Source organism: Rousettus aegyptiacus, unplaced genomic scaffold (assembly GCF_014176215.1).
Source record: "Rousettus aegyptiacus isolate mRouAeg1 unplaced genomic scaffold, mRouAeg1.p scaffold_m13_p_18, whole genome shotgun sequence".
Classification (NCBI taxonomy): domain Eukaryota; kingdom Metazoa; phylum Chordata; class Mammalia; order Chiroptera; family Pteropodidae; genus Rousettus; species Rousettus aegyptiacus.
This window is the reverse complement of record NW_023416293.1, coordinates 19,221,812-19,235,129: the sequence shown is the minus strand read 5'-3', so window position 1 is coordinate 19,235,129 and position 13,318 is coordinate 19,221,812. Positions and strand designations below refer to the sequence as shown.

The following is a 13,318-nucleotide window of genomic DNA, read 5'->3' as shown; positions in this document are numbered from 1 at the left end:
TTTATTTCGTCATATGGTCTCGTGAGCATTTTCCAAGTCACAGCACACCACTGAAACCTTAGTGCCTAACGAGGCCCACCACTCTGCATTTGCACACACACTATCTATTTAACCACACTTGGGGAGGGGGGCGTTTAAATGGCTTCCGGTCATGCAACATAAACAGTGCAGTGGTAGATAAATGGAGATGCAAATGTTTGGCTGCAAGTGTTGTTCAACCTGCACATTCCTGCTTAGACACTGCTAACCGCGAACTCTTTCAAAATCCAGTTTCACCTTTGTGTCCGCCTGCGGGATCTTAGGTTTACTGCTGTGTTTACCGATTCCCCTTAGAGAGGCTGTCCAAACAACAAAACATTGATTTAAAAGCAACAACTAAACGGAAAGTTACTCCATGTCTGATTATATCTACTTTTTAAAAGAAGAGCACAACAGAAATAACCGATAATATTTTTTAGTGCAGAAGAAAACATTAATAAAGACTGAGACACAAAGAGTCTAGTCTTCCGCGCGTCAAAGCTCTCTGGAAAAGCCGGCGCCGGCGGCGCGAGGCTCTGCGGCCCTCACCTGCCAACCTCTTCATCCAGGCGCCCTCGTCGATGCCCAGGTTGTTGTAGATGATCTTCAGGATGTTGCCCAGCAGGGTGTTCATGTGCTCGGAGCTGAGCGCCGTGCAGCACGTCGCGGCCCGGGCCGGGTTGCTCTCGGGGCCGTGCTCCCACCAGCGAGACAGGTAGCTGCACAGCAGGGGCAGGACGACCTCCATCACGTGCGGCATCTGCGTGTAGCGGACGCCGGACTCGGCCACCTCCACGATCTCGCCCATGAGCTTCTCCAAGGACGGGATGTTCGGACAGACGTCTTCCACGCTGGCCGGCAGGTTGAGAGCTGGAGGGGCACAGGCGAAAGTGAACGGCTGGAGGAGAGAGCTGGCCTGACGGCCGGACTGCCACGCCCAGTCACCGCCGCAGGCTGCTTCGCTGGGCGCCACGCACCACGTGGCCCGGCTGCCGGCACCAGGCCATTTGCCTTTCCCACGGCAGCATCTCCCACCCTGCTTTCCCTCAACTTCCTGCCCCACAACCGCAGTCCCTCAAGACCAGCCAATGACTGTTCCTTCCGCCTCTGAGCAAAGAGGGGTATCGGTGACTCTGCCTATGGCATCTGGGCCCATGGTCACAGTCACCGTCATGTCCGATCCCCTTTCAGAGGAAGGAGTCCGAACCCCTGCTCAGGGCCCCGCCAGCACTCCAGAGGCCGAGCCCACCCCACAGCAATGCCTGCCCTGGCCGAACACCACCGCCAGGCAGCCTACTGTGCTCACACTCCCCTGGACGGCTAGCGGCCAGGCATCATTCTGTCCACGGTACAGAAGGCCTCGCCTCCACCTCGCGCCTGATTCACTCTCACAGTCCTCATCTTAGCGGTACAGTGACAGTCGCCCCGCTGACCAAATGCCCTTTCCCTGCACCCCCATGCATTCCACCCGCCGTGACTCGCTTCTGAGTTGTGTTCATCCTCCTCACCCACTCTTTTCTCCTTGAACTTTTAAAGGTTGGTTTTCCTTAACCTTTCAAGTGGATTTGTCTCAAACCCTCTTCCTTTTTGGCTTATATGTCTGTCTGAGCAATTTGGGCCATTCCTGGGGCTCCTGCTATAAGCCAACGACTCTCGAAGCCATAGTTCTTATTTTTTGGTGTCTAATACTGAATGTCTCAAAAGCAAGCAAAATTCCATGGATCTACATTTAAACTTGACCTTTCTCCTCTTGCCCCACTCTTGAGCATGTGGTATGTGGGTGACATCATCCGCTGAGTCACCCAGGCTGGATGCCCGGCGCAGTTCCAGGCTGCGATGCCCCCCCCAACCCTCGCAAACAGCCGGGTCCCCTCGGGGGTCTCAGCCACATCGCAACATACACCATCTGGGCCCTCGCTCAGGCGCAGCTCCTCTGAACCGCCGCCATCACTTCTACCTGGCAATGTGTCCTGACTGCTGTCACGACAGGTCTCTGTGATGTGCATCACCTCATGTCACGCCCCTTTCCAAAGCCCCTGAGAGCATGTGCTTCGCACTGGCACCACCCGCCGCCCCCTCGCCTGACGCAGCGGCCTGCCGCCCTGCGCTGGCCCGGCCCCCTCACCTTCTTCTCCTCTCTCCACCTCGCAGGGCTCAGTGCTCCTGTTCCTCACCGTCCCAGAAGCCTCGCCAGGAGTCCTGCTAACACTGCTTTTTTGTGTCCCCAGGGTTCTTTATTCTGAATTCCATCACACATACTTATGGTCTCTCTCCTGCTACTATAACTAAAACTCCCTGAGGGAAAGAATCGAACCTTATCCATCTTGAATCCTATCTCCTTCGTCTACCACAGCATGTGTACATCGCAATTATCTGCTAAATGACTAAAAAAACCGAATGAATTAGATTCAATTCCTCTACTTTGTTATGCAAATGATGGCTTATGGAAACCTAAGTAGATAAACTATCTGCTCTGTATTATTTGTTATCTACGATGAATAACAAATCGGCTTCATTCTTGATTCATAGCTAAATTATTAATCAAAAATCCTAAACAAGACAACTTAATAAGATGTTTACACAGGTGATTTATAATTCAAACTAAACCATGTTTTACTATTTACAAACATATTATAGAAATTCTGGAGAATAATATTGGTAAGTCACATATGACTTATTTTTGTCAACTTATTATATGAAATTAGAATTATAAAATACGCAAATTAAATGATAAATTTTCACATCTTGAAGACTATTCGATGAAATATCACATTGGTGTGGTCAGCAGCTCCCATGAAAGCTAAGCGTTATTGCCTTTGTGAGCAGCTAAAGGTTCTTGCCGCAGAGGAAACCAAACAGGAAAAAGATAAAAAGATCACGTGAGAGGGCACCTGGCCTGGCCTTGAAAATTCTGTTTGATTGCTTCAAATGGCTGATTAGAGAGATAACTTGCTTTTCTGCTTTCTTAACTATTTGTTATACAATCCGATTCAAATCCTAGTAGATCATTCTAATAGATTCTCAAAGGTCAATCCTTGAAATCATCAGCAATGGTTCTAAGAGCTTTTACAATTGGGACGGTGAAAAAATAGGCCTATCTACCCAGAAAATAGTCGAATTTCTACAAATGGAAAGTGACATGGTCCACAAGTATATACGGACACCTACTGTACATAGAGACATAAAAATCTTAGAAAAACACATGCTGGGGTCAGGTGCAAATTAAAGTCATTGATTAACTGTGTTTCACATTTATGTTTTAAAGTTTTGTATGTGATTAAAATTAGACATACTATTAGGAAAAATCACATGATATAAAATCCTAATACTATAGACATATCTGGTAAACAAAGAGAAATGAAAGATACAGATTCACGAATGTAATAAATAAGAATATCATGCCCTTGCTGACTACCTATAAGAGATTACTGAATCAGAAATCAGACTGACCTATTTTTTCCTATCTGCTGATTATTTTTGTCTTAAGACAAATTTGTCTATGGCTCAATAACTTAAAGGACATTAAACTAATTTTATTTCAAAAACACTAAAGGAATAGTACATACCATTCGATAACACCTAAGAACAAAGAACTCTGGAGCCTGAACTGGAAAAGCCCATTAAAAATCACCGTAGAAAAACACAACAGACACCATTAAGTTCTGGCTCTGTAGCTCTGACACTGCTCATGCGCCCGCATTACCTGCTCGCTCTCGTGAGGACTTAGTATTGTAGACAGAGTAAATATTATGTTTGTCGAGATGCGTTTCCAAAAACGCCACAGGAAAGGCACCAGCAACGGCAGCCAGACATTCTCCTAATGCAGAACGTTGCCTGTAAATGGAATATGCTCATAATTTTATGTCTTTTGAGTAAATAACTGAAGTATTAAAATTGGGAAGTATAACCTAAAATAATAATTATAGTGCTACTAATAAAATCAACCCCCAAATCCAACTTCTATATTGCAAAATACGATATGCTTTCAGTAGCAAAGGCCCTGTCATTTAAAAAAATCTAAATTATCTGCTAGATTAAAATAACTTAAAATTAGTACAGACCAAAATAACAAGAAAACCCATGTAAATCCCCTGCAAGTTTGAACATTTCTTTTTCTTTATCCTTCTTCTTTTAAATATAAATTACCTACTGAAGAATTCTTTCTACATCAATAAACAGATGAATAAAATTTAAAAATGAAGTATTACTAATAACTTTTTATGAAAATTACCACACATCAGTAATATCAAGGTAGCTAATAAATTCTGACACACTAATGCTTATTGTTGATAACGCTTAAAATTGATTTATCATTTTCAAGGGAAGGGGTGTGTTCAGGGAATCAGACTGTGAGTAATAGACCCAGAGCAGGTTAGGCTTCTTGCCGCTGACAGAAAAGCTCTCTCTCTCTTAGTTATCAACTTAATCCATGGCTTTCCCAGCATGTTAAGAGTTTACTAAGTATAGAAGGATATGAGGGTCATTTCAGCATATTATGAACTACCTAAATGATTTTATGTTAACTATTTCACCTTAAAAGTTAATAAAATAGATCCAATTATCATTACATAATTCTCTTAGGGAATTCTAAACTTCTCTCTGAAAAAAATATAACACTTAAATTAACAATGTCTGATGATCTAATATTGTAATTAAAAAATGACTAGGTATTTAGTTAGCTAGAAGAATGAGTCCCCTTATAGAGTGACATTCAATAAAATAAAAATCAAACACTTAATAACATGTCATTATTAAAAATAGTTTAGGACATCAAGGAATTACAAAGATCACAGGTTTTGATTCAGACCAACCTCAGTTCCAATCCTTTTCCTGACACTTGTACCGCTGCAGGAAAAATCAGTCTTTCTAAGTTTTGCTTTCCTTACTTAAAAATGGGGATGCGGAATTGCAAAACTTCCATTAACTAGTATGAGTTCAATAAATGTTTCAAAATAATGGGAAACAATTTATTTAAGAATTTAATAGCTTAAGATGCTTCATGTATAACTAACTTCAAAGTAAGTCATTTCTTCTCTTACATGTTACTAAACTAGTCCTTTCATTAATAACTTATGTGAATTATTGACTAATTTATGTTTTTGATTCAATTAGTACTTATAAGATCAGCTCTGACCATTTCTGTTAGTATTCTGGAAATAGCAATTTGTTCTTTTGGATGACTATACTAAAGTATCTGTATTTTTATTAGTACAGTGTCACTTTTCCATTTTTTTCAAAACATCTTTTACTCATCTTCAAAATTTTATTTCTATATTCTCCACAAATCACTTTATAATTACAAGATATTTATACATATCTTGTACATATATCTATGTACTTCTGATAATGAGAAACTGTACTAGCAGATTCCCTAAGACTCATAAACACTCGTTTAAATTTTATATTAAACATGGTCTTTACCATAACTGTTTTACTTTTTTTTTCATAACTAAACTGTCTTTTATTTTATCAACTCAAATTTGGCTTAAAGATTATCTAATTACACTCAACCAATTCAATACGTCTACTTGGTTGTTTATTTTATAACTAGGGAAAAGTTAAAGTGAAAACTCTTGAAATAAATACTTAAAATTAAAACACTGAAACAGGTATTAATGCAAAGTTAAATTTTAAAATCTTACCTTTCCACATAAATGCTCTTGCTCGTTCCCAAAGCATATAAGCTGGTCAGAATTCTGTAACATGACACCTGTACATCTTCCACTAAGAAGAAAGAAAATCTCTCATGAAAAAAATGCTTATTTATACATTGTCCTGAGAAAGTTTAGGCTACAAACAAAATTCCATAGAGAAGGCACACTAATATTTTAACATTTAAAATAAGCAACATAAGAGCAAACGGATATGTAAAATAAAATATAAAAACTTTCGGACAAAATTCTTTTCTTTCAGGAGCTTTAGGCATTCTAAAGAATCATGTTGTGATTGTTCAGAATATTATCAAGAATGATTTCTTTATAATTTTTTTCTAGGTAGAAGAATAAAAGATTTCCTCAAGAACAGAACTAGGCACAAGACTATCTGGGAGGGCAGGCAGGTTTGACTCTTGTTCCAAAGGTGCAGAAAGACTGTTAAGTCTCAAATGAACACGCCTAAGAATGATGGAGGATGGAGTGCATTAGTTCTTCCTGACATTTGAGGTCTCTGTGTCACTTGGATAGTTTGAAGCGAGATAAGCAAATAAAACCTACAGATGATCAATGATCCAATTAGATGCGTTTCAAAGGCCAGGAAATCTAAGAACCCTGCATTTCTGACTCCGACGCTGCCCAGTGCCCAGAGGAATTACCACGAGGTGGGCGGAGAAACCAGCCTGTCCTCAGGCCCGTTTCCGTGTCCACACTGCACTGCCACCAACACTCCTTCTGGGCCAGGTAAATGCTTTGCCACTGGTGGCTATGTCAGCCACCAGGAAACGCAGTGGTTTTCTGCGGACTGGCACTCGCCTGAGGCACCTACTATGCTGAGTCTCAGGGCCGGGTCTGCGTCGAGACCCGCCCAGCTGCCTGACGAGGGCTCACGGCTTCACTCAGGTCCACGTCAGCAGGTGAGCAGGACGTCAGGGCAGGTCACGTGTTGTTTCACACAACCCTGGGCATCTGTGGCCATCTTTAATAACTAGAGCCTTCTAGCCAAGAATAGCTGGTTAAGTCCCCCGTGAAAAGGACTAAAACCTACAGACAGCTGCTCTCTGAGCCACCCCATCAACCAGTCACAGACGCGGCCTTCGTCCCAGCCGTCTTCACGTCTGCGGGTAGTCAGGCTTGCGGAAATAATGTGTGGCTCAGAAATAACCTGAAAACATTTCACGCTGCACGTCCCATGGTCAAATGGCATCAGAGACAGACAACGCAACATGTGGGATTTGCACTGTGATGGTTCGGGGTGACTGTCCGGGTGACTCGGGGATCCGTTCTGTGAGAACGGTTTCTGTAGCTCAAACGTCCACCTGTCCTGCTCTGCAGAAAAAGCACTGAATGTGCACGCGGCGCCTGAGTAACCCGGACGCGGCTTTCACGGTTTCTGACTGTGTTACTGGGATAGGAAACTGGGACAGATTTACATACAGATTAAATCTTCTCCGAACTGATGCTGGCCGATGTGCTCGAACAGCGACGACAGCATGGGCAGCAGGGCCACCGTGGTGTAGTTGATGATCTGCGTGACGCCCTTGGGCTGGCTCCGGGTGTGGGTGAACTGACCCTGCCGGAGGTTCTCCAGGGTCTTCTCCAGGTCCTCCGCGGCGCTGTCCAGAAACGCTCTGAGCGCGCTTCTGACGCTCTCCAGGCCCGTCTTCATGACCGTCCTGCGCCGGAAACGGGGCGGGGGGTGGGGGACTCGCACCGCGCACACGGGGCACGCGAACCACAGATGACACAAGCTCTGCGTCACGGCCCTCTGTCCCCACAGCGCTCGCTCACTAACATTTTAAAACGACTCCCGACCACTTTTTTCCAGCACACTTGAAGTTCCAGCCCACAATGCTGTACAGCTCAGTAACTGGTCCCAAGGGCCCTGACAGTCGACTGGCCAGGACCTCAGAACACAGGGCAGCGCTCACACTTCCACCTCCCGCCAGTGGCGGGAACGGTCATTTTACAACAAAACACAGCTTCTGAGCTGGTTTCATCACTCCCAAATCCAGCAGAACTAGGCCATTTCACGAAGCGGGGCTGTGAAAGAGAACACGGCGGCAGTGGGACCAAACCCCGCGGGGCTCTGAGCCCCGAGGCCTCTCCCCGCAGAGCCGAGTACAGAACCGTACAGAACCGCGGCGAAGTGCCGCTCTAACGCCACTTCTAGTAAGGAATGTGGGTGCAGAACGGCATCGCCTTGCTTCATTTATTTTACAAAATGCCTCAAATAAAATTTTAAACATAAAAATGGATAATGCAAGGATGATGGGATACTCTGTAGGAGAGGTTCAGAAATTTTCATGTGGATCATCCCGGATAATAAATTCATTTACTGTGTGGCTTAAAGGCTGCACGGATCATACCAGACAGAGGGCTCTTACATCTAGTCCACGTGCTGGATGGTCCCTGGCAGAGGCGGAACGGCCCAGACGGGGCTCTCTGCCCAGACCCTCGCCATGCCGCCTGAAGCTTCCCCGCACTCATCTGAGCTGAGAGCAACACCCGCGCGTGTGCCGTAAGGCTAAACGTGGAGCACGAGCAACGTGCCAAACGCTCACGCAGCCTCGGCTGCAGCTGTTTTTCATCTCCCGAGACATGGTCCCAATACGTCGCTGCCACAGAAGTTACTTGAAATTTCAGTAACAATTTACATGTGATCGTAAAAATAAAATACCACTGTGTTAACAATTCAGAAAAGATTTTCTTTTCACCTAACATCTTTATTACAATTCCAAATAATAAATCTAGATACTAGGTCTGACCTACTGTGTTTTACTCATCATTACCCTCCCTCTCTTAGATAAAAATGTGTCCATTTACCTCGCATCCAAAGTCTGACCCAAAATATGAAGACAGTTGACAATCGATGTCGCATCATTTCCTGAAGAGGAAACAAAATGTGGTATAAATTGCCCTAAGAATTTCTCAGCATTCCTCTTTTCCATTAATGTCTTAAAAATTAGTCCACGGCACAACTCGGTAATAACAACTCAATTAAAGAGACTTTGACAATCAAGTTGAAAGTCATGCAGCTGTTCCGCTAACAGGCGGTTACGCGAACGTCAGTGGAGAAGCAGTGAAGCGGGGCTCGCCCAGCAGCTGACGCAGGACGCACGCACCTCCCCCCGCACGCCCTCCCCCCGCACGCACCTCCTCCCGCACACCCGCGCGCCCTAGTCTTAAACCACAGTGCACGGCAACGTTTTAAGTCAGCTCAGAACCTCACGAAATGAGGTGAGCAAAAAGCCCAATAGACTAAATTCCATTTTAATTACCCCAATGTTTCTGCTTTCTTATTGCGTCAACTGCGTGAAGATGAATTAATTTGCCTGAGTGTTGTTGGTCTTTGGTGAAAAAGAAGCACCAAGCTGCCGTGTAAAACGCATCAGACGCTGAAGAAGTTAAATCTTACTCTTATATTTGAAATGCGGACAACTCTTCTTGAAAGTTACATGAAATTCACTCCTTTTGGTTGGCATATTTTATAGTAAAGTACAGAAATATGAATTATATAATTGCTGCATATTTTACTTTGATAAGGATGTAGAAAAGCAAATAAATAATGATGAGTCCAAAGTCACAAAGTGACCTGAATGCCCACAGTACAGTCTGACATGACAACGTCCTCATTCTGTAATCTGCTGCACTGTGGACAGTCATTTCCAGGGGCCTCAGGTCAGCAAATCCTATTTGTAACTTTTAATAACATTTGAGTATGTTACAGTCTTCAGATAAGAGTAACCTAGATTTAATGAATTAATTATACATGGGAATTAGTTATCTCAGAATGCGGGCAAGCTGGGTTGGTGATGTGATACAAATAAGAAAACAAATCAAGCACTCAGTGCTGAGGCTCTGAGCTCTTTAAGAAAAGCTCTGTTCATCTTGTGCTGCGTATCTCAGAAGTTCTGGTAATAACGAAAACACATGGACAGAAGGGGAGAATTTATGTTCCTATCTATTGGCTGGTGACAATCCCGGAGCTTGTACTGTGGCCCCTAGAAGTATTCTTCATTTAATTATTCATTCACTCACTAAATACATGTTAAATACCAAGTGCTCTCAAACTTCCAGGAATAAGCAAATACAGTTCTCACAGTACTTGAATTTTAATGAGCTGCACAGCAATAAACTTTTAATCAAAAAAATATGTAGCATAGTATCAGGCCACAGTAAAATATGTAGCTAGAAACAGAGATTAGACGAGCCAGATAGGGTAATAGCGTGAGTGACCCTGAAGCAGAGATTTGAAAGAAGGAACAAACCGTGCGGATATGGTGGGGGAGGGGAGGGCCCAGGCAGAGGGATGGCACGTGCGAAGGCTCTGGGGCCAAAAACGAACATGGCATTCCAGGAGAGGAGGTCGAGGAGGCTGACGTGGGCGGATTCGGGAGACAGGAGGAAGATGTTGGGGGGTGGGGGATGGGTTCTAAGGCCTCGCAACCAGAGCAAGAACTCTGGATTTTTTTTTAAGTGCAAAATAAAGACATTCTTAGGTTATGAACAGGATGAGATTTGATTTATATTTTAAAAAGATAAATCGTAATACATAAAACTCTGGAAGGTCAGGAGTGGAAGTCAGAATCAGAGAGCCAATGAGGAGGAACTCGGATTGGGATATTAGCAGTGAAGACAAGATACTGCATTTCTGCATTTGGATAGAAGGGGAGGTAAATGGGACGGGAGACGAGGGTGACTCCAGGGCTGTCTGGGTGGGCGGTGGGTGAATGGAGACACGTGTGGAGCAGCATGTGGGAGGACAGGTCACAGCCTGACCTCTGCTGTCCAGGGGCGACTGTGACGCACTGGACTCTCCATGGAGCCCGGCCATCGGCAGTCGATACAAAACTCTGGCACACAGACCAAGCTCCCAGTCAGAGCTACAGGTCTGGCGTTATGAGCATGAGGATGCTTACGATTTTAAAAAATCACGGGCCTAAGTGAAATTAGCCAGCACGAATATATATATATATATATATGTATATATATGTATATATATGTATATGAGTGTGTGTATACACACACACACACACACACATACACACACACACTCTTAGAGCTTGTCCTGTAGCCCCTAGAGCTATTCTTCATTTGATTATTCATTCAGTCACTAAATACATGTTAAATACCAGGTGCTCTTGAACTTCCAGGAATAAGCAAATACAGTTCTCATAGTACTTGCATTTTAATGGGGGTGTAGATAATAAAATATCTATCTATCTATCTAGCATCTGTATCAGAAAGGTTTCACAACCTCCAGCATTTGCACCCTAAAAGGCAAAGAGGCTGCCACACAGGAAATGAGGGGGCCACCCAGGGGGAGGGGACACAGGCGAGGAGTGTGAGTCGGACACGACCCTTGTTCAGCACCGGTCCCAGAGGCTGGGCCTCACCGAGCAGCAAGGTCCCTTGCCGTCCCTTCAGCCCGATTGCCTCTTCACGTAAACAGCAGTTTGCACCCTGTACTGAGCCCGCCCGGGGCCTTTTCCCGCGGGACGGCAGGGGCAGGGGTGCTGTAAAGCAGCGCTCCTCCACGCGCATTCCCCGCCACGCCCAGCGCCCGGACGGGGCAGCGCGTGGCGTGCAGCAGGCTCTCGGTCACGCCTCTGTGGAACGCCTGGGGCTGCGCGTACGGCAGCAGGAAGCAGCACCAGGGGCCACCACGTTCTGTGAGGCCAGTGAAGGCGCGTGTGGTGAGTCCAAGATTTTCGTGACGTCACAAAGTGCAACGCCAGGCGCCCACCCATGCCGGTGCCCCCGGGGGAGTCGGTATGGCTGGGAGCACAGCTCTCAGCGGAACTGTCACAATGTAGGAGAAGGCGGCAAAGGTCCTTAAGGAATGCACAGAACACATGAACTGAATCGTCAACTTTTTTGTGTAGACCAAGCAAAAGCCTCGATTCCGTCAGCAGACGAAGAGATCGAGCACGTGGTGAGTACGGCTTCGGAATGAATGAAGGGCCACTTCTCAGGCCGCCCCGTCACCATGCTCGGCAACGCCAGGCACGCTCTCAGCGAGACCAGGAACCGGCACAAGCGTCAAGCGCTGACTGTCACGTTAGCCGAATTTAACAGCCCGACTGCTCTGAGTAGCACAAAACGAGCAAAGCCTGATCTTTCTAAACTGATAGGTTTTCAAGGTCCGAGCTACTTCCCTCGACTCCGACGTACCGCCCACCACTCCCAACGCTGCGGCGTGCGCCGACTCGATCACTTGTCATTAAGACCGCGTTAGCCTCAGTGCGCGCGTGTGAGCGCGTGTGAGCGCGAAAGGGTCATCGGTAAAATCACGGTCACGCCCGCATCTAACCGGCAGACGGCACCGGGTTTCATCAATCACTGCGGTGGCGTCTCAGCCGCTCTTCCTGCAGCTAATGCTAGCGCTGCGTTAACGACATGACACGTCACCTTCTAGGGTCCTCTGAGTTCAAACCAGAGTGTTGGAGTATTATGTTCATTACATTACGAAAAGCCGACATTTTTCTAGGCATTTCTAGAAGTCTCTCTAGTACCAAATTTGGAAAATCTCGGGTAGTCTGGGGAGCGTCTGGACGACTTACTGTCCCTCTACCGTGTTAAACATTCACCAGAAAATGAAAACGTAGAAAAGGGCTCCACAGGCTCTTTGGTGTCGGCCTTCTCAAATAGTTCCTCAAACTGAAAAGGTCACTGTTGGCTGAGCTTAATGATCTTGTTGTTTGAAGAATCCTTAATTATTGTCACTTCTGTGTCAACCTAAGTGTCCTATATGTTTTCACGAACTGCTTAAGGAATTAAAAAAGCATGATCCTCATAAATTGTAAGATAATGGGGTATTACATTTTTTCTTAATAATCTCAAGCAAAAAAAATGTAAAGTTTGTATTATTCCTGAACGTAAGAAAATTTCAGATTGAGAGCACTTATATCGTCAACATCTGCTTACCTCTCTTCTCTATTAGACTTTAGGCTTCTTGACAGCAGGACCTAGTTATGTCATTCATTCAGTCGTCAGGTATTTATAAAATGCCTACTATGTGTCAGACCTCCTGCCAGGTGCTGAGGATACAGCAATAGCCTTCAAAGAGCCAAGCATTTTATGCCAAAGAGACGCTAATCTAGACCCATCAGCAGCACGGGGGTCAGGGGCAGGGGCTAAGAGCACGTTCCACCAGCAGGAGCGGGGAGAACGTGACCAGGGAGGGGGAGAAGGTCGTCCCGAGAAGGGGCTGTTTGGGTTGAACTCGGAAGGATGAGCAGTTCACTCCACTGTGGGTCTGAGGGGCAGACAAGTAATGTCACACGTGGGATTCCTCCCCAGTCCGTGATGACAGCGGGTGCGGAGACACTGGGCAGAAAGGGACACAACACGGGCAAGGGGCGGTGAGGGGCTGCTCGGGCTGCGGCGCAGGGGGCAAGCCCGGGAGCGCGGGGGGCATGGCGCACGGCTGCCCTGACGTCAGCGCCCAGAACGCTCACTCGGGCCGTGGGCAGCGGTAGGATTAAAAGCGCTGTTTCCTTAGTCACCAGCGGGCCCTGAAAACGCAGGTGGGCTCCTCGCCGCTCGTGGCTGCCTGGTCCTGACCTGATTTTCCAAAACACAGGAGTGTGTGAACTTACGGTCACTGGCAAGCATTTCAGAATTCAAATGGGAAGCTTATGTAT

The 13,318-nt window shown here is 45.8% G+C and overlaps 1 protein-coding gene across 7 annotated transcripts in view; it reads right to left on the bottom strand.

Annotated features, from left to right (window-relative positions):
• Positions 1-13,318, bottom strand: part of RYR2 (ryanodine receptor 2) — a 525,506-nt gene that overhangs the window by 86,458 nt on the left and 425,730 nt on the right. For all 7 annotated transcript variants that reach the window (XM_036235620.1, XM_036235621.1, XM_036235624.1 and 4 more), the window contains 5 exons: positions 8,496-8,556; positions 7,107-7,345; positions 5,661-5,742; positions 3,722-3,852; positions 568-888 (listed from right to left, as the gene is read on the bottom strand). In XM_036235620.1, coding sequence (XP_036091513.1) covers positions 568-888; positions 3,722-3,852; positions 5,661-5,742; positions 7,107-7,345; positions 8,496-8,556 — 834 coding nt within the window. The remainder of the gene's footprint in view (positions 1-567; positions 889-3,721; positions 3,853-5,660; positions 5,743-7,106; positions 7,346-8,495; positions 8,557-13,318) is intronic.